Consider the following 27,259-nt stretch of genomic DNA (forward strand, 5'->3'; position numbering starts at 1 on the left):
CAAACTTCAAAGTCATTAGCGCTGAACCTCAGATTCCAAGAGATAAGCGCCGAGGAGAAAGGTTTTTATTCTCCGGAATCATTTGTCTTGTCTCCGCCACCAGCTACGGCTAAGGAAGAGCGGCCGCTCCTTGGGAGATCCAGGTGGGAAGAAACCCCTTCTTGCAGAGGATGCGCTTGGCTTGGACCTGCCAAGCTGGGCTAGTCAGAGTGCCAGCACTGGAGGCCTGCGTCTCACTGATTTGAACACGTGGTAAGAGAAGTTTACGGTGGAGTGGGAGGGATGGAGTAACGGGGCATGGTGTAGTGGCTTCCACTTGTGAAAGTAATAATAACTATTGTGGTATTTGTTAAGTGCTTACTGTGTGCCAGGCACTGTACTAAGCATGGGGGAGATGCAAGCAAATCAGGTTGCACACAGTCCCTGACCCAGTCAGGCTTCTAGTCTTGAGCCCCATTTTACAGATGAGGTAACTGAGGTAACCTCAGATTGATTGACTGATTGATAGTGACCTCCCAAAGTGACCCTGCCACTCCATTTGTTGGCAGCTCTGGTCATCCCAGCCGCTGGCTTGTTTCTCTTTGAGACTGAGAGCCTGATTTCTCCTGAGAGCATCTCCCTACCCATCCGGAGAGCCAGGAAAATGTCCCCCAGGCCCACGGGCCCAGTTCCTGAGCAGAACAGAGGACCCAAGTCAATCAGTGGTATTTATTGTGTACTTACTGAGTGCAGACCATTGTACTAAATGCTTGGAAGAGTATAGTTCAACAGAATTGGTAGACATGTTCCCTGCCCACAACAACCAATCCTGCACACTTTGCACCTCTTGTGCTAACCTTCTCACTGTACCTCTATCTTGTCTATTCATTCGTTCGTATTAATTAAATGCTTACTGTGTGCAGAACACTGTATTAAGTGCTTGGGAAAGTACAATATAGCAATACACAGTGACATTCCCTGCCCACAACAAGCTCACAGTCTAGAGGGTCTATCTTGCCCATATCCTGCCTCTGGTCTGGAATGCCTTCCCTCCTCATATCCAACGGACAATTGTTCTCCCCCCTTTCAAAGCCTTATTGAATCCCAAGAACATATCTCCTCCAAGAGACCTTCCCTAACTAAGCTCTCCTCTCCTCTTCTCTCACTCCCTTCTGTGTGGCTCCGACTTACTCCCTTTATCCATTCCCCGACTCTCCGCCCGACTGGACTTATCTTTAATTAATTTATTTATATCAATGTCTGTCTCCCCACCTAGACTATAAGCTCACTGTAGGCAGGGAATGTGTCTGTTATATTTTTATATTGTACTCTCCCAAGAGCTTAGTAAAATGCTCTGCACATAGTAAGCATTCAATAAATATTGACTGACTGACTGACTGACAAGGAGCAGCATACCCTAGTGGATAGAGCATGGGCCTGGGAGTCAGAGGACTTGGGTTCTAATCCCAGCTCAGGCTCTTGTCTGCTGTGTGACCTTGGGCAAGTCACTTCACTTCTCTGTGCCTCAGTTCCCTCATCTGTAAAATGGACATTAAGACTGTGAGCTCCCTATGGGACGTGAACTGTGTCCAACCTGATTAGCTTGTATCCGAGCACTTAATACAGTGCCTGACACATGGCAAGTGCTTAACCAGTGCCATGAAAAACCAAAAAAGGAGCTTACAGTCTACGTCTAAACGTCTTTCATGATCAGTGCCCCGAGCATTTAGGAAGAAGGTAGAAGGGTGTGTCATGATTAATGCGGGCCTCACTGATGGTGACCCTGGTGTACCAACCCTCAAGAGGAAGTGAGATTTGGGGGATTATATTTAAGATTCTGAGCAGCAACCTCAGTTCTATTTATAGGCTTCCGGGTCGCTTGTTTTCACCCGCTCACTTTTGGGCTCCTTCTGGGCCCAGGAGAATTTTTCAAATCTTGTTCTGCACAGGGATTTTCAGGTTTCGTCCCCAGCAGGTTAAAACACAGTCTTAGGACAGTGCTGCTCAGCTGGAGGATGCTTTTTAAGGGAAATGGAAAAGCTGTAGAGTAACGGTTCTAAAACCCCTCCATCTTGCTGTCACTTCCCCCAGAAGTGGGGGTGGATCGTCAGGGTGCTGAGCACATTTCCATGGAGCTGGAGCCTGGGTGTCCTTGCCCCGAGATTTCTCCGGACCACAGATTTTTCAGGTGGAAACGGGAGCAGACCTTCCTATCCTCAGTCAGTCAGTAGTCAATTGTATTTATTGAGCACTTACTGTGGGAAGAGCACTGTACTAAGCGCTTGGGAGAGTACAATATAACAGACACATTCCTTGCCCACAATGAGCTTCTAGTCTAGAGGGTGAGACAGATATTAATATTAATAAATAAATTACAGATATGTACATAAGCGCTGTGGGGCCGGGTGGGGGGATGAATAAAGGGAGCAAGTCAGGGCGACGCAGAAGAGAGTGGGGCAGAAAGGAAAGGAGGGCAAGCGTCTTGGAAGAGATGTGTCTTCAGTAAGCCTTTGAAGGGAGGGAGAGCAATTGTCAGATATGAGGCGAGAGTGGGTTCCAGGCCAGAGGCAGGATGTGGGTGAGAGGTCGGCAGCGAGATGGATGAGATCGAGAAGGTTGGCATTAGAGGAGCAAAGTGTGTAGGCTGGGTTGAAGCAGGAGAGTAGTGAAGTGAGGTAGGAGGGGGCAAAGTGATTGAGTGTTTTAAAGCCAAGGGTGAGGACTTTCTGTTTGATGTGGAGGTGTATGGGCAATCACTGGAGGTTCTTAAGGAGTGGGGAAACACGGCCTGAATGTTTCTGTAGAAAAATGATCCGGGCAGCAGAGTGAAGTATGGAGTGGAGTGGGGAGAGAAAGGAGGCTGGGAGGTCAGCAAGGAGGCTGATACGGTAATAAAGGTGGGATAGGATAGGCTAGATTGGATAGGATACCCACCCTGTGCCCTGTGGCTCAGTTAACAGAATCAGCTGCCTTGACGATGGGAATTGCTACAGGATTGTATCGGTAGCAGTGTTTTGAGATGTGAGTTGTGTAATAGCTATAATTAAGGGACTGGAGATGGTCTGGGTAGCATTTACCCCAGATCAAAGCTCTGTCCTATTCAGAGCTGGGTTGCTCAGCTGGATGTTAAGTGTCATTGATGACTGAAATTAAAGTGCTGCCAGCCATGATAGGACAGCTGTATGGTGCTCTGCTCTGTCTCCACAGGGGGAGAAACAGTGGTATCCAGTGAGCCGTATATTCATGTAGGGTAGTGTCTTTCAAGCTGGGGGGAAGGAATTCCTTGGTAGGGTCACTGACGGGTCACAGGAGGGGTGAGCTGGGCTCTACGGTCACCTTCCTCCCCTCCCTGTCCTCTGGCCCCTCATAGATTGGGATTTCCTCGGCAAAATGGCGGAGCCCAGCCACGCTGTGCAAAGAATCCCGCATATGCAGCCCAATCCCATTCAGGGAGCCGGGTCAGTCTGAGATCCCGGAACTCTGGAGTTTGGCTTGGGCTGGGCTAGGCCCCGGGATTCATAATAGTAATAATAATAATGATAATAATGATAATGGCATTTGTTGAGCACTTACTATGTGCCAGGTACAGCACTAAGCGCTGGGGTGGATACAAGCAAATAGGATTGGATACAGTCCCTATACAGTCCCTGTCCTGCTTAGGGCTCACAGTCTTATTCCCCATTTTACAGATGCGGTAAAATGCTTCTCTGCTTCTCTGAGGCACAGAGAAGTGAAGTGACTTGCCTAAGGTCACACAGCAGACAAGGCCTAAGGTCACACAGCAGTTAAGTGGCAGAGCTGGGATTAGAATCCATGATCTTCTGACTCCCAGGCCCGTGCTCTATCCACTAGGTCATACTGTTTCCCAATAATTATAGTACTCGTTAAGTGCTGACTCTATGCCAAACACTATTCTAAGTGCTGGGGTAGATACAAGTTAATCAGGTTGGACACTGTCCCTGTCCCAAATGGGGCTCGCAATCTTAATCCTCATTTTACAGATGAGGTAACTGAAGCCCTAGGTCACACAGGAGACCCGTGGAAGAGTTGGGATTAGAACCCAGGTCCTTCTGGTTTCCAGGCCTGTGCCCTATCCACTAAGATACTCTGCTTCTCTCAAGATGACAGCTCTTGAGATTACATTTCGAATTGGGATCTAGGACCTGGAGCCTGAAGCTACCACCTATGAAGGTCAACTGTGAGTCATGTTGACTCTTCTCTAGAGTGTAAGCTCATTGTGGGCAGGGGATGTGCTTGACAGTTCTGTAATACTGTTTTCTTCCAAGGGCTTAATGCACATAGTAAGTGCTCAATAAATGTCAGCGGGTCTCAATGGAAAGAGCACAGGCTTGGGAGTCAGAGGTCATGGGCTCGAATCCCGGCTCTGCCGCTTGTCAGCTGTGTGACTGTGGGCAAGTCACTTAACTTCTCTGTGCCTCAGTTACCACATCTGTAAAATGGGGATTAAGACTGTGAGCCTCATGTGGGACAACCTGATTACCCTGTATCTACCCCAGCGCTTACAACAGTGTTCTGCACATAGTCAGCGCTTAACAAATGCCAACATTATTATTATTATTATGATGTCACTGATTGACACCAAGAGGTGAACCAAGGAGGAGAGCTGATTTCCTGTGCTCCTTCCAAGCGCTTAATACAGTGATCTGCACATAGTAAGCCCTCAGTAAATATCACTGATTGGGAGAATACAACAGAGTTGGTAGTTACGTTCCCTGCCCACAAGGAGATTACATTTTACAGTCTAATAATAGTAACTGTGGCATTTATTAAGTGCTTACTATGTGCCAACCACTGAATTAAGCCCTGGAGTAGGTTCAAGATAATCAGATCCCACTTGGGGCTCTCAGTCTAAGCAGGAGGTAGAACAGATTTTGAATTCTCATTTTGCAGATGAGGGAACTGAGGCATAGAGAAATTAAATGACTTTCCCATGATCCCACAGCAAAGAAGTGGTAGAATTGGGATTAGAACCCAGATCCTCTGACTACGAGGCCCGTGCTCTTTCTAATGGGTCACACTGCTTCTCAGCACTCAGCAGTCCCACACGGCAGTGCACTCAGAAGCGAAGGACACCATGGTTGACCAGAGTGGTTTCCCCCCAAAATAGAAAACCTTTTCTCTGGATTTTCCCCACAGGAGTGTGACCTAAAGCCCCATCTATTCCCAACTGCTGTCCCAGATCCCAACCACCTACCCATCCTGCTCGAAGTCATCTCTCCGGCTTCATCCCCTCACCCGTGCTCTCCCGTCAGCCTAAGACTCCCTCCCTCCGCAAATCCAACTGACCACGGACGCTTGTCTCGTCTTACGCTGTCGAGTCGTCTCCGATTCATAACGACTCCATGGACACGTCTCTCCCAGAAAGCCCCACCTCCATCTGCAATCGTTCTGGTAGGGTAGCCGAAGAGTTTTCTCAGTAAAAATATGGAAGTGGTTTACTAAGGCCTTCTTCTGTGCAGTAAACCCGAGTCTCTGCCCTCGACTCTCTCCCATGTCGCTGCTACCCACCACAGGTGAGTTTTGACTTGTAGCAGATTGCCTTCTACTCGCTAGCCACTGCTCAAACTAGGAATGGAATGGGCATGCCTCTGCTTGACCCTCTTTCCCATAGCCAAGACTGGTAGATTACTGGTAACTCGCTAGGTGCGATCCCGATCCCCCACGGTCACTCCCTTCCTCAAACTCCACTTCCTACCAGAAGCCTTCCCTGATTAATTCCTAGCATCCCAAATCATTCGAGTCCACCAATAGTTTCCAGCACATATGTCCTTTTTTAATCCCCATCCTGATCACTTTTTTATGTATGCTATTCAATTGTATATTCGATTACTTTCTTTGATTATTCTACTTGTAAATATTTTCAGGCCTATATCCCCCTGAGAGTGTAAGCTTCTTATGCCCCTCTAAACTGTAAGTTGGTTGTGGGCAGGGAACATGCCTACCCACTCTGTTGTACTCTCCCAAGTGCTTAGAACGGTTCTCTGCACAAAGTAAGTACTCAATAAATGCTGTTAATGATAACGATGATGATGGTGGTGGCTTAGTACTTTCCATGTCCTGGGTTGAGTACTTTGCTCTCAGGAAGCTCTCTCTACTTCTAGCCCCACTATTATTACAACTGCAAAACGCTACAAACCCACTCACACTCCCTCACTTCACCATCACCACAGACCAATGACAGAGTAGCTCATCCATTCCCAGGAAAGACTTTGCCCCGGGAGCTACCTGGATCCTGTAAGGAAATGGCAGGTAGGAGGCCGCTCTAAATGTTTCAAGCATTTGCAAAACACTCATGGATGTTCTAAAGTATTTTGAAGCCATTTAAAATGTCTTCATTGTCTTCCAAGTGGAAGTGAAGAACTTTGGAAGTAAGATATTTAAAACTGTGGTATTTGCAAAGCAGCGTGGCCCAGTGAATAGAGCAGAGGTCTGGGAGTCAGGAGGACCTGGGTTCTAGTCCTGGCTCTGCCACCTGTCTGCTTTGTGACCTTGGGTAAGTCACTTAATTTCTCTGTGCTTTAGTTACCTCCTCTGTAAAATGAGGATTAATAATAATAATACTTATAGTATTTATTAAGCACTTACTATGTGCCAGGCACTGGGGTGGGGGTACAAGCAAATCAGGTTGGACACAATCCCTGTCCCACTTGGGGCTCACAGTCTTAATCCCCATTTTACAGATGAGGTAACTGAGGCACAGAAAAGTCAAGTGACTTGCCCAAAGTCACAGAGCTGACAAGTGGCGGAGGTGGGATTAGAACTCATGACCTCTGACTCCCAAGCCCGGGCTCTTTCCATAAGTCATATGGCTTTTAAGACTGTGAGCCAAATGTGGAAAAGGGACTATGTCCAACTCAACTCTTATAAGTACCTGGCACATAGTAAGTCCTAACAAATACCACAATTCTTTTTCTTCTTCTTAAGCACTTCCTGTGTACTAAGAACTGTACTAAGCACTGGGGTAGGTACAAGATAATGAGATAGGACACAGTTCCTGCCCACATAGGGTTTACAATCTAAGTAGGAATAAGGTCAGGTATTGAATCTCCATTTTAAAGATGAGGAAACTGAGGCCAAAGTCACACAGCAGGCAAGTGGTAGAGGCAGGATTGGAACCCAAGCCTTTGGACTCCTAGGCCTGTGCTCCTTCCACCAGGCCACGCTAGAATGTTTTTAACATGCTACTAATGGATTCAAATATTTTCAAAAATTTTCAAATTTTGTTAGCCCTTCGAGGGCAAGGCCATGTCTTTTTTTTTGTTAAACTCTGGAGCACTTAGTAAAGTGCTCTCTGCACAAAGTAGGCAGGCAGTAAATGCCACTGATGGATGGAAACATGCCTATTTCAAACACTTTAAAATGGCTTAAGTGTTTTTAAACTAGGCAAATCATAAAAACATTTGAAACACTCAAGATGGTCTGTAATTCTTCAAAAAATGTTTCCATCCTGTGGGGGTGTCTCTGCAGGTGATGTTCGAGAACGCTGTACAATGAAGTCCATTTTGCTGGCCTGCTTCTGCTGCTTCTTCATCATCCTCTGTCGGGGAGGTAAGATCGACTTTATTTCATCTGTAGGATTTGAGGTAACAGCTCGAAGGAAGGTGGACTGAGAAATTCCGGCTTGGATGAGGATGGGAGCCTGTACCCTTTTCTGAACCTCTGAATGTCTTTCAGACTCCCTTTCGATCAATCAATCAATGGTATTTATTGAGCATTTACTCTGTGCAGAGAGAGTACGATGTAACAGAGTTGGGAGATCTGTTCCCAGTCCAAAAGGAGCTTACAGTCTAGCGGGAGAGACAGACATTGAAATATATTATGGATATGCTCATAAGTGCTGTGGGGCTGAAGGTGGGGATTCCCGATTAGACTGTAAGCCCATCAGTGGGCAGGGACTGTCTCTATCTGTTGCCGATTTGTACATTCCAAGTGCTTAGTACAGTGCTCTGCACATAGTAAGCGCTCAATAAACACAATTTATTCAATAGTGTTTATTGAGCGCTTACTATATGCAGAGCACTGTACTAAATGCTTGAAAAGTACAATTTGGCAACAGAGACAATCCCTTCCTTCCAACGGGCTCATAGTCTAGAAGGGGGGGAGGGATGAATCGAGGAGCAAATCTAAGGGTGGTCATTTCCTTCTTTTAGGAAACGAGGTGGCTATTGTTATATCGTACTCTCCCCAGTGCTTAGTACAGTGTTCTGCACAAAGTAAGCGTTCAGTATGACTGGTGGAGAGGAGACTGCCCATGGGTGTTCACATTGGCCATGGTTGCCACCCCCTCGCCGCAGGCAATTCGAAACTGCCATTATGTCTGGGGAGCACAGGTGCGTGGGCCCGAGGGAGGTCGGGATGGGACTAGGGGACGTGGGCTGAATGGACTCTCGCACTCAAGTGACCTCTTGAAACGATTTGAACCCGGCAGCTGGCCACTGTCGACCTAAATGGCAGTGGAGGAGGCTACTTTCTGCAGGCCCAAAAGGAGGGAGGGCTGTTCCTACCGTTGTGTGGGAAGGGGAGGGCCAGAAGGGCCGATAGGCTACTCACTCAATTGCACTGTGATCAACCGATTGTATTTATCGAGTACTTACTGTGTGCAGGGCACTGTACTAAGTGTTTGGGAGAGTACAGTACTTATCACCTGTGTGACCTTGGGCAAGTCACTTAACTTCTCTCTGCCTCAGTTCCCTCATCTGTAAAATGGGAATTAAGACTGTGAGCCACACGTGGTACAACCTGATTACCTTGTACCCCCCTAGTGCTTAGAACAGTGCTTGGTACATAGTAAGTGCTTAACAAATGCCATCATTATTATTATTATTACAGTATAACAGGCTCGGGACATGCTCCCTGCCCACAACAAGCTTACAGTCTAGATTGTACTCTCCCAAGTGCTCAGTTCAGCGTTCTGCACACACTTAACACTCAATCAATATGATTGATTGATTGATTGATTGATAGGTAGGCAAAGCAGAGATGCCAACAAGGCAGTAGTAGATGGTTCTGATTTTGCGGGGAGGCGGACCAGGTGGTGGTGGGACCATCTGAGATTCAGGGGCAGAGGGCAGACCGGGCCATGGAGGACATGAACCAAGGAATTAATTCCTCCCTGCAGAACAGACAGTGTCAAATGATACGGAATCGAATGTTAAGAATAAATTGAAGTTACTGGAAAAGTTGGCACTGAATGGAACCACTGAAAAACAAAGGTAGGAGCTGCGGCGGAGGGAGTCTGGGTGCTGTAGATTAAAATACCAGGCATAAAAATGCACAGGGCCATGTAATAATAATAATAATAATAATAGTTATAATCGTGGTATTTGTTAAGTCCTTATTATGCGTCAAGCAATGTTCTAAGTGCTGGGGCAGGTACAAACTAATCAGGTCGGACACAATCCCTGTTCCACATCAGGCTCATAACCTTAATCCCCATTTTACAGATGATGATGATGATGATGATGGTACTTGTTAAGTGCTTTCTATGTGCCAAGCACTGTTCTAAGCATTGGGGTAGATTCAAGTTAGTCAATCGGGTTGGACACAGTCCCTGTCCCACATGGGGCTCATGTTCTTAATCCCCATTTTACAGATGAGCTAATTGAGACATAGAAAAGTGAAGTGACTTGCCCAAGGCCACACAGCAGATGTGTGGTGGAGCCGGGATTAGAAGCCATTTCCACCGGAAAACTGACCTTTCCAGCATAAAACAAGACCACTAACCACCCTCTACCATACCCTGCCAACAACCCTTCCTTATAGTGCGAGCTTGGCCTGGAGGCGGGAGGCTGCTCTACTGGAATGGAACCCGGTCAAATAGGAAGTGGGTCAGATCTCTCTTTGGAACCTGCCAGTGGGTACACTGTTGCTCTGGAAGCCTCAGGACCTCCCAAGATGAGTCTCAGGCGGCTTCCTGTTGTGTCCCATTCACTCCCCGTGCAGAATCTACCATGCTACACTCCCCTCAGCTGGGGCTTTGTGGTTATGGGAGGCTGTTTAAGGTGAGCCTGAGGCCAGTTGGAATTGACTTTGTGTGATTGATTCAGCACGGCCTGCGAAAAGCAGTGTGGCCTAATGAATAGTGCACAGGGCTGGGAGTCAGGAGACCTGCTTCTGCTACTTGTCTGCTATGTGACCTTGGGCAAATCACTTATCTTCTTGGAACCTCATGGGATAGAATACCTGTTCTCCTTCCCCCTTAGACCTTGAGCCCTGTGTGAGGCAGGAACTGTATCTGACCTGATTATTCTGTATCTACACCGGTTCTCAGCCTAGTGCTTGGCACAGAGTAAGCATTTAACAGATACCATAATTAATACTGTGGACAGGGAATGTGCCTTGTGCTTCTGATGCATTTTCCCAACCACTTAGAAAAGAGTATTACACCCAAGGGGTGCTCGATAGATGCTATTACCACTGTTATTAGGGAAAGGAAAAGTGATAAGGGGAAAGAAGGAAAAGAAAGGCGAGAAAGGAGAAGAGAAAGTCCTGCCATGAAGTGTGTGGGCTGAAAATATCAGCAGGTCAAAGAGAAGTTGAGATATATTTATATAGACAGCTATAAGGCATTAAAGACAATGCTAGGGATGAAGAGGGGAAAAGACAGTGATATTAGCTACTTCATCCCTCACCATCATGGTGGAGGACAAGAAGGGCACCCATCACATGTCCTGAGGAAATCTCATTGCTACTATCAGAGATGGATTACTGCCTAAATGACCCAGGAATGGCATTGGTTGTGGATGCGTCTATGAAGGTGAAGTTTTATTCCTGTGTTGAGTTATAGTTGCACAGACTGATACTCAATTAATGGTATTTATGGAGAGCTTACTATGTGCAGAGCACTTTACTAAGCACTACAGAATTGGCAGTCCCTTCTCACAATAAGCTTACAGTCTAGAGGTGAAGACAGGCATTGATAGAACTAAATAATTTATAGAAATGCACAGATCCACAACCAACACTTCCTTCAACACTGACCAAGATTGTCCTTTTCTGAGCTGTTACATTTGGTATTTTCAATTCCTGAGTCTCCTCATTCCTGAGTAGCACATGCAGATTGCTCCACTGCAGATGTCTTTAAAAAATAAAAGTCATAGAACTGGGGAGATTAGGCTTCTGTGTCTGAATCTGAGTCAGATTCTCCTAGGAGGCAGAAACTCTAGTGGGTAGAGGAGATGACAGGACAGAGAAGTGAGAGATCATGGGTGCTTCCTTGGAATTTGGGTTTAGGTTTTATTTTGGACAAAAGGTAAACAAACTTTGTACAGGCAACTTGGGGGGAAGCAGGTAGTAATTTAGTAAAACTTGCCTGTTTACACTGAAACACGGTACTCTCAAACAATCCATCAATGGCATTTACTGAGGGTTTACTATGTGCAGACACTGTACTGAGTGTTTGGGAGAGTACAGTATAATAGAGGTAGTAGACATGTTTCCTGCCCACAGGGAGCTTACAGTCTAGCGGGGAGGCAGACAGTAAAATTAATTATGTTTATATGCATAAGTGCTATGGGGCTGAGGGTTGGGTGAATAAAGGGTATAAATCCAAATACAAGGGTGACCACCACTGGGTTTATAGAAAAAAAAAATCTAAGAAGGACTAGCTAGAGCTGGCTACAGGCATGGACTTTCTTGGGTGTCTCTTTCAAGTGACAATGACTTTGAACGTCATTAACTAACAATGGACAATCATGTCTTCTCTAATGAGTGTCTTCCTTATCTAGGTAGGCCAAAATGCAATGACTGTAGGGACCTGGAGGGGAATGGTTAGCCAGCAATAGGACTAATCTCTCAGGATTTTCAATGAGTCCTACTTTTTTCCTTCCACCTGCTCCCTAACTTCTCCTCATTCCCCACCCCCTACCCCAACTCCAACTCTGCCTCTTGTCCCTCCCTCCGCACAGCTCTGAGTTGGCTCTTTCATATAGGTCTCCCAGCCAGCTTCGTTGTTTTGAGGACTGGTTCCTGAACCTCAGCTTTCATGATAGTAATCTCAGTGTTCGGTCCGACTACATCCATTCCCTGGCCTTCAAACTCAACTGCAACTTCTCCGGGCTGAGACTTCACAGCGATCGTGATAAGGTCAGTGGCAACTTCAATCCCCCTCTGGAGGGGACATGACTCTGACAGGGGGATTGTGGCCCTACCCCAGCCTCATTAACCTTTCCTCTGTGAACTCCCTCACTCTAATTACCCACCTTTGCTTCATTTCTCTAGTGTAATTCAGCAGTCTCGGCTCATTTGGACCTGGTTTGGATCCCTTGGGTCCTAGTCTCGGTATAGCTTCTATGGTTTAAGAACCAGTCATCCCAACCTTTGTGGCAGGATTTCTCTTCTTTAAATCTTTAAATTATATCATGTATTTACATTATATAGTATGAATTACTTATTTATTCGTATTAATGTCTTTCTCCCCCACTAGACTGTAAGCTCGTTATGGGCAGGAAACGTGCCAGCTATTTCTGTGTACTGTATTCTCCCAAGTGCTTAGTACAGTGTTCTGCACATAGTAAGTGCTCAGTCAATATGACCGATCGATTGATTCTGGAAAGAAAGCAGAAAACAATGCAACTCACTGGATGACCCCTTCGAAGTGCATTCAGACCACAGGATGGGTAACCGTGACCACATTTTAGTACATCTTCCAGATGTGCCGGTCCCTCATGACTTTTGACTCTTTTTTTATGTCATTTGTTAAGTGCTTACTATGTGTCAAACACCGTTCTAAGTGCTGGAATAGACACGAGTTAATCACGTGGACACAATCCCTGGCTGGAGGGTTAGGATTTCCTTTCAGCTGAATCCATCCTGGCAAAAGTAAACACTTAACAAATACCATCATCATTATTATTATTACTGACTCTAGAAAGAGGTGGTCAGTTGGGGCACCTCAGTTCTAGACCCCACACGTGTCCATCACCATTCGTTCATTCATTCAATCATATTTATTAAGCACTGATTTCGTGCAGAGAATTATACCAAGTGCCTGGGAGGGTACAGATACATTCATCACCATCACTGGCTTCGAATGTCTTAGCAGAGCGGCCCAGGGTGGGATGGCTCTCAGGTCTCGGACTCCTCTGGTGTTCCCTGGCTGGAAACCACCTCCCCCATAACCCAGCCCCATTCAGTGGAGCAGGAGACGAGGGGCAATGGAGTCATGAGGCTGAAATTGTGAGGGGGTAGGACAGGTAGTAGAGAGGAGCAGGTAGAGCAGTGGCCTGGGACCTGACAGGGGTTGACTTCCCTCTTGGTCTGTCCAGAGCTGCCCATATTTGAGGAAAAAATCCTGTGGCAGGTTCCCTCAAAGTCAGAGGTTCAGCAGGGCTCTATCCAAGGGGACGATTTCAGTAGTAAAATTACTGTTTTGGCACCTAATTCTGTTTCCTGCCCCCACCCTCCACACACCCCAAACCTGGAAGGGAGCAGGGGAGACAAAGAGGCAGGGGAGCTGGGAGGAGTGGAGACACTGGCCTGTGTTCAAATCGCAGCTCAGCCTATTACCTGCAGGCTTTGAGCTCATTCCTTCTCTTCTCTGGGCTTCCATTTGTCACAAGGGAATAAGACCCTTTGAAATCCCAGTGACTGATAGATAAGTCGGGAGTGCAGGAATCATAGGAAGGGCCCCTTTTTTAAATAAAAGTGGGATGCAGGCTGTGAAATATAAGGGCAAGGTTGTAAGCGGTTGCCTGCCCTGTGGTTAGAAGCTGCAACCACAAACCAAACAGAGCCAGATGCTTAGTGGTCTTCTCCACCACAGTTTCACGTTGTCAAAAGTTATCCTTGAATGTGAAGGACAGTTTTACATCAGGGCACTGTTATGTTTGTCCACCTCCAAGCATGGGTTTCTGACACTGGTTTGATGGCAGTTCCTTATTTTGGTGTACCCCAGTCAATCAATCAATCAATCGTATTTAGGGGCCACCATGTGAGGGATGTTTCTTGTGCCTTTTGGGTTATTATTTTGCTCAGGTTTCCCCAGACATCTTTAGGGCTCCCCAGACGTCTTCAAGGTCCAGGTCGCCAACAATCCAAACGAGTAATCGGAGCTTCTCAATCCACAGACGTCCACACCACAAAAATGAAGTCTCAATCCATCAGTGGTATTTACTGTGTTCAAAGAACTCTTCTAAGCACTTGGGAGAATACAGTAGAGTTCACACACACACACACACACACTCACACACTCTCATATGCATCTGTTTGCCTGTGTTGCAGGTGAGTTGTAAAATCTCTTGAGAAACTGGATGGCCAAGCAGTCTTCGTTAGATGAACATTTAGTGTTCCCTAATCCTCATGATTACTGAATGATGATGATAAGGGATTTAGGCAATGAACTAGTAGTAATAATAATTTGGCTTTTGTTAAGTGCTTACTCTGTGTTTAGCATGCTACTAAGCATTAGGAAAGGTACAAAATAATCAGTTCCCGCACTGGGCTCACAGTCTATAAGTAGGAGGAGGTATCAAATCTCCATTTTGCATGTGAGGGAACTGAGACCCGGAGATGTTAAGTGACCTGCCCAAGGTCACACAGCAGGTAAGTGGCAGAACCAGGATTAGAACCCAGGTCCTATGACTCCCAGGCCTCTTTCTACTGGCCACACTGCTTGTGGCTTTCTCAGGGTTGGGAAATGACTTGCATAAGGTCTCCCACTCAGTCAGAGTTTCAGTTAGAACATGATTCAGGTCTCTCCATCCTTAGTCCAGGGCTCAATCCACATGGCATTTCTCTGACTAAAGCTGCGTCCTGGAGCTCTGGCTTCTAATTTATTATTATAATAAACAATAATAATAATTACCGTATTAGTTAAGCACTTGCAATGTGTTCTGTTCTGAGCACAGGGATAGATGCAAGGTAATGAGGTTGGACACAGTTCCTGTCCTACATGGGGGTTGTAGTCTTAATCCCCATTTTATAGATGAGGAAAGTGAGGCTCAGAGAAGTTATGTAACTTGCTCATTGTCATACAGCAGACAACTGACAGAGCCAGGATTAGAACCCAGGTCCTCCTAATTCCCAACCTTGTGGTCTATCCATTAGGCCACACTGCTTCTCCAGTCTGTGACTTCTTCTGCCACTTGGGGTTGATTTCAAATTTCTTCCCATTCTATCAGCTAGAATTGGAGATTTGTTGGTTTTCACTTGCTCCTGTTTCTGTTTGAACCCTGCAGGACAAAGTTGGGCACGAAATGCAATTTCCAGCAGAGCTGGTGAAGAGACCTTGTGTGGAAACCTCTAGGAAAATTAAACTCATCTGCATCTATTTTACCATCACTGGCCTCTTCAAGGTCAGAGGTTCTAGAAGAAGAGGAAAAGAGATGGAGGGCGGGAACGAGGGTGGGTGAGGGAGGAGAAGGCCCCATCTTATTTTTGTGGATTTGTTAAGTACCTACTCTGTGCCAGGCACAATACTAAGCTTTGGGGTAGTTACAAGATAATTGGGTTGGACACAGTTCATGTCCCACATAAGGCTCACATTCAAAATCCCCATTATAGAGATGAGGTAACTGAGGCATAGAAAATAAAGTGTGACTTGGTCAAGATCACACAGCAGGCAAGTGGCAGAGCTGAGATTAGAACCCAGGTCCTCTGACTCCCCAGTCCGGGCGCTTTCCATTAGGCCATGCCGCTTCTCCTTTTGATCTCAAGCTTCGAAGTATCTTTCCCCTGAGCGCTTCCCTTGTTCAAACTGCAACCTAGTGCCGTGAGGAGAGTGGATGGAGTCAGTCCTGGGGGACATTACTTTGGGGATAATCTCAGGGCTAATGGTGGATAGAATCCAATTGGAATTTGTTTCCCAGATGGCCCTCGTCCTCTCCCTAGGGCAGAAGTTGGAGAAGCAGGATGGACCTTTCGAGTTCAGCAGCAAACTCATCAGGCCCTGAGGCCTTTCCCCTCAGCCACACTGGATTTGCAACCCCAGATAATAATAATTGTCTTATTTGTTAAGCCCATTCTATGTGCCAGACACTGTACTAAGCACTGAGGTAGATACAAGATAATCGGCTTGGACCTAATCCCTGTTCCACATGGGGCTCACGGTATTAATCCCCATTTTACAGATGAGGAAACTGAGGCATGGAGAAGTGAAGTGACCTGCTTGAGGTCACACAGCTGACAAGTGGCAGAGCTGGGATTAGAACCCAGGTCCTCTGACTCTCAGGCACGTGCTCTTTCCACTAGGCCACACTGCTTCTCCGGGGAGTGGGAAGGGTCCCACCCCATCTTAAGGTACCTCCCGCCATTCCTGGAAGGGAAAGGAGGGAAAGTAGGAAAGGTGGTTGAGAACAAAAGGCGCAGGGTCATTAGAGTTCTTGATCTCTCCTCAGAGAGGGCAGAGGTTTGCTCCTTGAAGAGCCTGCCACCCTCAGAAGGTGGGGGTCCCAAGGGTCCTTTCGAGGTCAGTTGAGGTGAGCAATCAGAAATCTTCTGCATTCTGGGCCACACTGACAATTCTGCAGAGGCAGGGGGCCTCTTGGCAGTCATCAATCAATCAATCAATTCCATTCCCTGATCATGACTCCTATTGGCTTTTCAGGATGCTAAGAACAGCATTCTTCTCAACAATAACATTCTGGGGGCCCGACTGGACAACTACAGCATTTCCGGTCTCAAGGATATGGTGAACATCAGCTTCCGACACAGCCCGGACCTGGTGAGTGGCTTTGCCCTGTCCTGAGCCCAGTGATGAATTCTACAGGGGCAGGGTAGGAAGGGCCTGGTCACCCTGAGCCCATTGTGGGGGTCTTCAGGGGCTGGGCAGAAAGGGTCTGGTCACCCTGAGCCCATCGGGGGGATCATCAGGAGCTGGACAGGAAGGGCCTAGCCATGATGAGCCCAGCTGTCTTAGCATCAGATTCCTCTCCTTTTAACTTGATGATGATGATGGAATTTGTTAAGTGTTTACTATGTGCCAAGCACTGGCCTAAACGCTGGGGTAGGCACAAGGTAATCAGGTTGTTCCACATGAGGCTCAAAGAATTAATCCCCATTTTACAGATGAGGTAACCCCAGAGAAAACCCCAGTGACTTGCCCAAAGTCACACGGCTGATAAGTGGCGGAGCCGGAATTAGAACCCAGACCTCTGACTCCCAAATCTGTGCTCTTTCCACTAAGCTATGCTGCTTCTCAACTTACCTGTTGAGAAGCACCTGTTACCTCTTACCTGCTTGAAACTTACCTGTTGCAACTCCGGAGAAGGCCTGAGTGAAGGGGGTTGGTGCACCGTTTGGGGGGCAATCAATTAATCGATCAATGATATTTATTGAGTGCTTACTGTGTGCAGAGCACTGTAACTAGAGGGCTTGGGAAAGTATAATGCAACAGAGTTGGGAAACACAATCTCTGCCCACAAGGAGCTTACGGTCTATAGGGTCATGAAGAACTCTGGGAGCCAGTTACCCAGTTTCTCAGGATAGATAAGGTTTAGAGAGAAATGAACCTGAGGTGGAAAGTTCTATTTATTAATTAGTTGGTTATGGTATTTATTAAGCACTTAGTTTGGTGCCAAACACTGGGGTAGTTACAAATCTAACAGATCAGATAGTCCCTGCCTCATGTAGGGAGGCATTAACGAGCAAGAATTGCCAGCCTCCACATGTAGGAGCCTAAGATCAATCCGAACATAATAATAATAATGTTGGTATTTGTTAAGCGCTTACTATGTGCAGAGCACTGTTCTAAGCACTGGGGTAGACACAGGGGAATCAGGTTGTCCCATGTGGGGCTCACAGTCTTAATCCCCATTTTACAGATGAGGTCACTGAGGCCCAGAGAAGTTAAGTGACTTGCCCACAGTCACACAGCTGACAAGTGGCAGACTGGGATTCGAACTCATGACCCCTGACTCCAAAGCCCGTGCTCTTTCACAAAGGAGGCCTCTCTTTGCCCCAGAGACATTTAGCTGCCCCTTATTTCCAAAATCCTGCTTTCCAAACCATCAGCTTTGAAATAATCACCCCATCTCATCAGCTCCCAACATATCCTCTGGGGACTGTTGAAGTTAGAGTTTCTTTCCCACTTTGGGTCTCAGTTTCTTTACCTGCAAATCATTTCCCCTGCCCCCTTCACTCCTTTTGGAGAGGATAACAAGGAAACTAGGAGGATGACGAGGAGCCTGAGGGGTGAAGGGGTCCTCAAGAAGTTCTAGGTCTAAACAAAGAGCTGATAATATAATAATAATAATTATAATAATGATAATAATCCTCCCCGAGCACGAGATGAAAAACATTTCCATGTCTAAGAATTCTGTTGTACCGTACTCTCTCAAGCGCTTAGTACAGTGCTCTGCACACCGTAAGCACTCAGTAAATACCACTGATTGATTCGTAAGTGCCAGGTGGGTTGTGTAGATGTGCTTATGTGTATGGGAATCGTCTGACCAGAAGAAGCCACCCTTTGGTCCTCCTCCTTCCCCCTTCCCCTCCCCTCAGCACTGTGCTCACTTGTATATGTTATTTATTACCCCCTTTATTTTGTTAATGAAGTGTACATCCCCTTGATTTTATTTATCTTGATAATGTTGTCTTGTTTTTGTTTCATTCTGTTTTGCTCTGCTGTCTGCCTCCTCCATTTAGACTGTGAGCCCATCACTGGGCAGGGATTGTCTCTATCTGTTGCCGAACTGTACATTCCAAGCGCTCAGTACAGTGCTCTGCACATAGTAAGAGCTCAATACATACTAGTGAATGAATGAATGAATGGTAGGCAATAACCTTCTCATCTGGCTTCTCTCGCCTCGCTTTTAGGAAAAAACTGATATGACCTGTGTCTTCTGGAAGGAGGGAGAAGGTAACGTTGGATGAGGGTTCTGGTTTCTTGCTGGAGGGATAGTACCCATTGTTACTCCCTGGCATTGTGGCAAGAAGTTACTGAGGGCGAGAACAGAGTCGAAACATTTGGTTGGAAGAGCGGGCGTCTGAGACCTGCTTGATCTCCACCTGGAGAGTCCGAGATGGCGGTGGTCAGGAGAGAGACCCTAGGGCCGCGAGGGCCAAACCGGTCCTTGTAGGAGCGGAGTCACGTAGACCGGCCTGAAAGCCTCACTGGCCTTCCTGTTGATTTCGGAGCAGGTTTGAAGTTTGCCGGCCTTCTCTTCTCCTTGTAGGAAAACAGAGTTCAGGTTCTTGGGAAAGTGACGGCTGCCAAACCATCAGGGAAAAGACCTGGGTTCGATGCCGCTGCAACCACCTCACCTATTTTGCCGTCCTGATGGTACGTGCCCATCTCCCGTGGCGGGCCTGGCTCACCCAAGCGGGTAGACGTTTCCGAGCTGGGGCCAAGCCCTCTGTTTTGCAGCAGCTGATCCCTTTCCATCTTCTCTCCAGAATCTGACTTCCAGCTTCCTGTTTTCACAGAAAATCTCCTCCGCCGCCATTGACGAGAAGCTGCTGGCCCCTCTCACCTACATCTCCATCGTGGGCTGCAGCATCTCTGTGGTAGCTTCCCTGTTTACGATCCTGCTCCTCCTCCGCTCCAGGTAATCTCTGGGCGGGCTGGGCGAAGGAAGATGGGGCAGCCGAGGCGGTGGGCCCAGGCAGTCTTGGGCGAAGCTCAGGGCCGGCTCCCGGGACGACTCAAGTGGAGGGTGCTACTGCTGCCTGTCAGCATCCCAACGGCTGAATTCCATCTGCTCGGGCCAGAGACCGGTCCCTGAGCGGCCCCGATTGTGTCCGTTCAAGTGTTCAGATCCAGGCAGACTCAGATTCCCTGCCCCTCACTCTAGGTGGGTCAGGGCTGGGCAGGGGGCAGGGCAGGGAATGGAGGTGCAGCTGCTGGGGTGGTCCCCATGCCGAACAATGCTCACTCACGCCCGGGAGCCCCTTGAGGAGGTCAGGACCCCAGGCTGGTCTACACAGGATTTGGGCTGGACTGACACGCCGTAGGCTTGGGACTGAAAGCCGCCAGCTGGGCTGAAACTGGGGCTGAACATGGCCTAGCTGGGTGGAGGCTGGGGTTGAACGTGGCCTGGCTGGGAGGAAGCTGAGGCTGCTGGTCAGGCCGGGGCCTCCAGGACCTCCAGCCGGGACGCGCTCACTGGCCTCTGCTCAGGCTGGGGACACAGATAACCTTCTGCAGTTCCCGGGACTCCTTCCACAGGAAGGAGGACAACTGCTTATGGCAGATCCACATCAACCTCCCCGGGTCAGTGCTGCTTCTGAACGGAACCTTCTTGCTGGCCGTGGCCCTGGCATCCGAGGGCCCCGGGTGCGTGGCCCTGGCCTCTTTCCTGCACTTCTCCCTGCTCAGCTGCCTGACCTGGATGGCCATCGAAGGGTTCCACCTCTACCGGCTCCTGGTGCGCGTATACAATATCTACATCCGGCACTACCTCCTCAAGCTCTGTGCCTTTGGCTGGGGTGAGTGTGCCTTCCCGTTCGCCTCCAGAAATTAACTGTGGCCTAGTAGTTAAAGCACAGGCCCGGGAGTCAGAAGGACCTGGTCCTAATCTCAGTTTTGCCACTTGTCTGTGGTGTGACCTTGGGCAAGTTGCTTCATTTCTCTGTGCCTCAGTTACCTCATCTGGAAAATGGGGATTGAGACTGTGAGCCCCATATGGGACAGGGACTGTATTCAACCTGATTATCTTTTATCTTCCCCAGCATTTAGAACAGTGCCTTGCGCATAGTGTTTACAAATGCCAAAATAATAATTATTATCAAATACCATAAAAATACGATGGACCGAGTCTCCACCTCCAGGCAGCAGGGCTGGATCACGAACTCAATCAATCAATCCATCAGTGGTATTTACCGAGCACTTACTGTGTGCAGAGCTCTGTACTAAGTGCTTGGGAGAGTATACTATAACAGAGTTAGTAGTCACATTCCCTCCCCAAAAGGAGCTTACGGTCTAGAGGGCTCCTGCCATCTTTACCATGGTGTAAAGCTTGGGTTGGAATCTTGCCTTCCCTTGACTCTCCTGGGGGAGGATTCGGAGGACTTACCAACTGGACAGAAGGGAGGAAACCCGATCTGGTGGCCAGGCTGACCACAGTGGAACCCTGGGGTCCAATGTTGAGGAAATTGTGGCCTGCGTGACTACAAGTTCTTGCTCCCCTCCATTCCTGTGCACTTTCTATTTTCTTTGGACTCCCCCATAATGATAATACAATAATACTTGTAAAGTGCTTACTCTGTGCAAAGGACTAGGGTAGATACGAGATAATCAGGTTGGACACAGTCCCTGTCCCATACGAGGACCACAGTCTAAGAAGGAAGGAGAGCAGGTATCATGTCCTCATTTTACAGAGGAGGAAATGGAGTCCAGAGAGGCTAAGTGATTTACCCCAAGTCACACAGCAGGCCAGTGACAGAGAGGGGATTAGAACTCAGGTCTTCTGACTTCTGGGCCCATCCTCTTTCCACTAGTTCAGGCTATTCCTCCGTGAATTATTCTCCTTGCACTGTTGGCTCTTGGAGAAGGACACTGTGATTTTTGTTGGATATGTCTTTAGAATGGGCAGATTGTTAATCTCTGTTTAACTTTGGAAACAGATCAGTTCAAAAGGAAGCCCAGCTGAGATTCACACGGCCAACCACTCTGCAGTGATAGGGCATTTTATGATAAAGCCACCTGGGACTGGGTGGACTGAGATTAACAGCCTGCCCATTCTAAAGACCCAGGTCCTTCTGACTCCCGGGCCCGTGCTCTATCTGCTGACTCCGCCCCAACCTGGGCCCCTGAGGAAACAGATTAGGGACTCTCCCTTCTTTTCCCCCTTCCATTTCCCCTACTGAACTGCCAGGCCGACCCTTAAAGCTTCTGGTCTAGTGATGACCTTGGAGGAATCTTAGGCAAGTTGCTTCTGTTTTCTGGTCACAGTTTTCACACCCGTCAAATGGGAAGACTGGGCCTCATGAACCCTTTCCTTCATGGGAATGAAATGGCTCTAAAAAGGCTGAGAACAGTGTGGTCTAGTGGGAAGAGCATAGGAGTCAGTAGACCTGGGACCGGGATTCTAAACCCGACTCCACCACGTGCCTGCTGTGTGACCTTGCACAAGTCACCTAATTTCATTTGTTTTCATTCAGTAGTATTTATTGAGCACTTACTGTGTGCAGAGCACTGTACTAAGCACTTGGGAGAGGACAGTATAACAATAAATGCACATTCACTGTCCACAAAAAGCTTACAATTTAGAGTAACTTCACTAGTCCTTTCTGTGCCTCTTATTCCCCTCTGTATAATGGGAATTAAATACCTGGTCTCCCTCCACATCAGACTATGAACCTTATGAAGGACAGGAACAGTGTTCATCCTGATTATCTTGTACCAACCCAGTGCTTATTATGTTGTGTGGCACAGAAAAAGTGCTTAACAAATACCACAGTCATTATGATTTAGGGTCGTTTGTTTCCTGCTTTCATGTTGCCTGTTAGGCATACAGTGGCAGTTCTCCTGAATTTACCTGGCAGTTACTAACACAGTTTTCCTTGCTTCGTGGACACTGCCTTCCCCTTGCCAGGGGGTGTCTTACCAACCTACCCCATCCATCCCATTGTCCCTGTTTTTTTCTGCAGGTTTTCCCTCCTTGGTGGTCCTGTGCCTTCTCCTCATCGATAGAACCACGTACGGGTACCACGAGATTAAGTTCAGTACCAGAAATCCAAATGCCACCATCTCCAACAGCTCTGCCTTGTGAGTGTCCGGTGGACTCCGGACCCCCTGCCCTCCTGGGCCTCCTCAGCAGCACCGGGGGAGGAAAAGGTTTGAGGGTGGGCAGGTTGAATGAAGGGAGGAACACTTTGGGCTGAGAACCGAGACTTCTGACTTTCGTTGTCAGCTCTGTCCACGCTGCTGGATGCTGATAAGTGGATGTTTCCTGTAATCCTACAGCCCAGATGTAGGAAGGTGGGCAGCTGTGGGATCGGTACCCAGTGTCCAAAAGCAGGCGGGTGCTGCTCCCCACCCGGGGGATTCCGGAGAGCCCCCTCTCCCCAATATCAGCTGGTGTGCCTGGGCTGAGGAAACCCTAACATTAACAGGTGCTAATATTCTGAAATATTTTCTGCCCCAGGTGCTGGATAAATTCCCAGATGGTCCAGAATGTCTTTGTCCTGGGCTACGGAGGTGTCACCATACTCTTCAACCTAGTTATCCTGATCCTCGTAGCGAGGGTGATCTGGGGCCTGAGAGCCAAGAACTGTCAACAGAGGACGCAAGGCCCTATGGTTTTCCGGGACATGCTCATTATCCTGGGCCTGACTGTCCTGCTGGGGACCACCTGGATCTTGGCCTTCTTCTACTTTAAAGTGGTCCAGGAATTCCTCTTCTCCATCATCAATTCCCTCTATGGTCAGTAACCATGCCTGGACCTCGTGGCTGGGTCTCAAAAGGGCAGGGAGAAGGGGGTGGTGGTCTTTGGAAGGGAGGGGAGGCAGAGACCTTCCCTGTCTGACTCTTGCAGCAACAAGATTGTCCAAGACACCCCTGGTATGAGGATATCCTTGAGTTAGGGCTTCCCAAGCAATCTCGCTCTGAGGGAAGATATGAGAGAAAGGCCAGGGCACTCAAGGCTATTGCCGGTAGTGTGGGTGTCATTCGACAAGGCAGACATCAGAGGCCTGACCCAACCTCCCCTGACAGAAGCCAGCCCTGTGTTCTTCCTGTTCCCAAAGATCACCTCCCAGTTCTCCACCAGTCTCTGACTCACGTCTCTGTAGTAGGGTCCCTGCTAGGGTTTAGATCCTCTGTGGGGGCTCAGATCCTCTTGCGATTTCTCCCTTTTTTGATCCATCGCCAATCAGAAGGGATTTGTCGAAAGCCTTCCTAGCGTAAAGTACTGTACTCAGCACTTGGGTGAGTACAGCGTAATCTGAATTGGGGGCTTTGTTAATAATAATAATGTTGGTATTTGTTAAGCGCTTACTATGTGCAGAGCACCGTTCTAAGCGCTGGGGTAGACACAAGGGAAGCAGGTTGTCCCACGTGGGGCTCACAGTCTTAATCCCCATTTTACAGATGAGGTAACTGAGGCACAGAGAAGTTAAGTGACCTGCCTTACTCTGTGTGATGCAGGATAATTAGATGGGACACAGTCCCTGTCCCACACGGGGCTCGCAGTCTATGGGAGGAGAGTGGGTACCTTAGCTCCATTTTATGGATGAGGGAACTGAGGCCCGGAAAGGTTAAGTGACTTGCCCGAGGTCACCCAGCAGGCAAGTGGCGGAGCTGAGATTAGAAATAAGACCTGTGTTCCCGGCCCGCCCTTGCTCAGCGACTACTAGGGAAGACTGACAAAAATAATTCACAAATAATGTATATGGGAGGGTGTAACAGAAAGTAGTCAAACTTTTATCAGGATCAATAGAACAAATAACTTGTATCTACCCCAGTGCTTATAACAGTGCTTGGCACATAGTAAGTGCTTCAAAGGACCACAACATTAATAATAATAATTAGGTAACTGAATATACCGATTAGAATCCAAATCAAAGTATACCTATACATACGCAAGGTTTTTTGTTTGTTCGTTTGGTTTTGGTATTTGCTAAACACTTACTATGTGTCAGGCACTGTACGAAGCACTAGGGTAGATGCAAAATAATCTGGTTGGACACAATCCCTGTCCCACATAGAGTTCACAATCTTAATCCCCATTTTACAGATGAGGTAACTGAGACACAGAAAAGTTAAGTGACTTACCAAGGCTCAAGTGGTGGAGGCAGGATTTGAACCCAGGTTCTCAGACTCCCAGATCTGGGCTCTTTCCACTAAGCCATGCAGCTTTTCAGTATGAAAGTTCTCCTGAATACATAAGTGCTAAAGTCACCTGTTGTGTTGATTTAGCTGCTCTGACTCAAGGGGCCGAATGTTGTTCTCTCGACCGTATCCCCACCTGGGACAGGGACCATGTCTCACTTCCCCCTGCGTATCTTTCCCAGTGCTTAGGACAGCACTCTGCACATAGTAAGTACTTAATTATTATTATTACCACTACTATCTCAGTGATCTGTCGTTGTTTACCTCTTACCCCTAGGCCTGTTCCTTTTCCTTTGGTTCTTCACCCGCAAGAGTCATCCTGACCCAGAAAGCAAATCGACCAGCTCCTCTTCGCGGTGACCAGCCCACAGGATGTGGCCATCGTGGCTTCTTTCCTGTGTCTTTATTCCATCTCTCCCACAACCACATCAAAGATGTCAGTCAAGTCTGAAAGGCTGACACCCCAGACTGATATCCCAGGCCCAAAGAGGGTCCCTGAGCCTTCGGGTTTCAAGACATTTCCGGGAAGCTATTCTAGAGAGAGTCACAATGGACCTTGTGCCCTCCATGTTTGCGACACCTAGCATTTCTGGAACTGAGAATGATCAGGGTCTGTATCCAACCTGATTATCTTGTATCTACCCTAGTGCCTAGTACAGTGCCCGGCATATTGTAAGTGTTCAATAAATACCGTTAAAAAACAAACAAAAAAAGCTAGAGGAGGTGCCGACGCTAACGTCCTCCTCAGTCCGAATTCCAGGAAAAGGCCTGTGAATAATTCCCATAGCTGAACTCTGGATGGCAATAATTCACCATCATTATCATCATCACTGGTATTTATTGAGTGCTTACTGTGTGCAGAGCACTATTACTAAGCGTACAATACAACAGAATGGTAGACCCGTTCCCTGCCCACAGTGAGGTTACAGTCTAGAGGCAAAGCCCCACGCTAGAAATTCGGTGGACTAAACCCGCCCACTATCTTTTCTCTTACCCTCTTTATCTCCTTCTGACCTCCCGCTTGAAATCTTCGGTATCCCAACAGAATTCTACTGAACCCAGCTGCAGTCCCTTAGGACTAGCCCACATCCCTATTTCTGTGGTTAAACATGGCAAATCTTCATGTCCTGTTTGTTCCTCCATCTCAGTTCTCCCCTTAGGCTGCTCAGGGGCCAGTTATGAGAGCTAGCTCTAGGGGAAAGGCAGATACACGCCTTGGGCCGCCTTAGCCCGAACACTGTGACTGGGGTGGAAAGTTTGAGCTTTAACTAAAGGTGACAGTACTGTAACACATTATGATCGCCGGACAAATAGTAATTGTAATATTTGTTAAGCACTTACTGTGTGCCAAGCACTTTGCTAAGTGCTGCGGTAGATATAGGATAATCAGATTGGACACAGACCTGTTCTGTATGGGGCTCACAGTCAAAGAGGGACAACTCGCCCATTTTGTACCGTTTCCCAGCACTTAGTAAGGTGCTCTGCACCTAGTAAGTGCTCAGTAAAAATACCACTGCACGGTAAAAAGTCCTGCTGCCGCATGTGACATCCTGAGGGGTCAGCGATAGCTCCTTCCCCTGTTCTTGCCTTAGTTTCCCCAAGAGGAGAATAGAATGGTCTCAGAGTTGAGGGGAAATTGACTAAAACATTCCAGGCGATCCCATATTGTTTCTGTCCTTCAAATGAAAGGGGTGACTGTGGTGTTGCAGAAGGGTCTCTGGACCCCTATAGACCCTGAGGCAGCCAGGAAAGAGACCCCGGCCAGTAGGAGGTGGACCCCGTGAGAGCCGCCATTTGGACCAGTCCTGTTCCAGGTGGGGGAATGGGCTCATTCCTTGCTTCCCACGAACGCCCGCCGTGGGCCCCGGTCTCCATGGTAACTTGTCCCCAGTGGGCCCATCCATCCTGGGTTGGCGGCAGTACTCCATCCGATGGGAAGAGGGGCTCGGGGACACCTCGAGGGGCACTCAAGCTTGGTCCGGAACGGGTCTGGCACAGCTTCGGCCCTGTCCATAGGGTGGGGACTGTGGGCTGTACGCTCGTTGCGGGCAGGGAATGTGACTGTTTATTGTTATACTGTACTGTCCCAAGCACTCAGCACAGTGCTTTGCGTAGAGTGAGCCCTCAGCAAATACAAGTAAATGAAGGAATGGACCGACCAGAAACTCCTAGGCAGGACTCTTTCCATGGGGGCCACTGCAAAAAGGCTGGTACTCACTGCCATGGCCACGAGATGGCAGCCCATCTTCGCAGAGACTATGTAAGAGATGCCCATCGGGCTTCCCCTTCAGTCGAGGGATGAGATGGCCAGTGTGCGTCCACTGGAGCTCTGCCCGCAAACCTGCCCCTAGTCGGTAGAGAGGACCGACCCCCTGCCCTCCTCTTTGGTCTCCACCCTGCCTAGAGTGGGACCCAGCAGGCTGGAGAGAAGGACAAACTCACTTCTGCTCGGATGCGGATCATCCATCTGCTTTATTTCATTCACTCGTCCATTCACCCGCTCTTCCTTGAATGTGTGTGTTTCATGTCGCTAATAAAGAATGAACTTTA

At 48.0% G+C, this 27,259-nt stretch overlaps 1 protein-coding gene across 1 annotated transcript; it reads left to right on the forward strand.

Annotated features, from left to right (window-relative positions):
• ADGRG5 (adhesion G protein-coupled receptor G5) lies at nt 1-27,259 on the forward strand. Its single transcript, XM_039913660.1, has 13 exons — nt 1-252; nt 7,468-7,548; nt 9,119-9,212; nt 11,931-12,084; nt 15,177-15,293; nt 16,544-16,660; nt 18,754-18,796; nt 19,113-19,219; nt 19,363-19,484; nt 20,105-20,364; nt 22,528-22,645; nt 23,025-23,302; nt 24,987-27,259. Exons 2-13 carry the CDS (start codon nt 7,491-7,493, stop codon nt 25,067-25,069), a joined length of 1,551 nt encoding a protein of 516 aa, XP_039769594.1. The 5' UTR covers nt 1-252; nt 7,468-7,490; the 3' UTR covers nt 25,070-27,259.

Source organism: Ornithorhynchus anatinus, chromosome 11, assembly GCF_004115215.2.
Source record: "Ornithorhynchus anatinus isolate Pmale09 chromosome 11, mOrnAna1.pri.v4, whole genome shotgun sequence".
In the NCBI taxonomy this organism is placed as follows: domain Eukaryota; kingdom Metazoa; phylum Chordata; class Mammalia; order Monotremata; family Ornithorhynchidae; genus Ornithorhynchus; species Ornithorhynchus anatinus.

Excerpts from the sequence above, each read along its gene's own strand:
- ADGRG5 (XM_039913660.1), top strand. The coding sequence starts at position 7,491 with ATGAAGTCCATTTTGCTGGCCTGCTTCTGCTGCTTCTTCATCATCCTC. Across the intron at positions 15,294-16,543 it reads CCATCACTGGCCTCTTCAAG|GATGCTAAGAACAGCATTCT; the intron begins GTCAGAGGTTCT and ends TTGGCTTTTCAG. Across the intron at positions 19,485-20,104 it reads CTGCTCCTCCTCCGCTCCAG|GAAGGAGGACAACTGCTTAT; the intron begins GTAATCTCTGGG and ends CTCCTTCCACAG.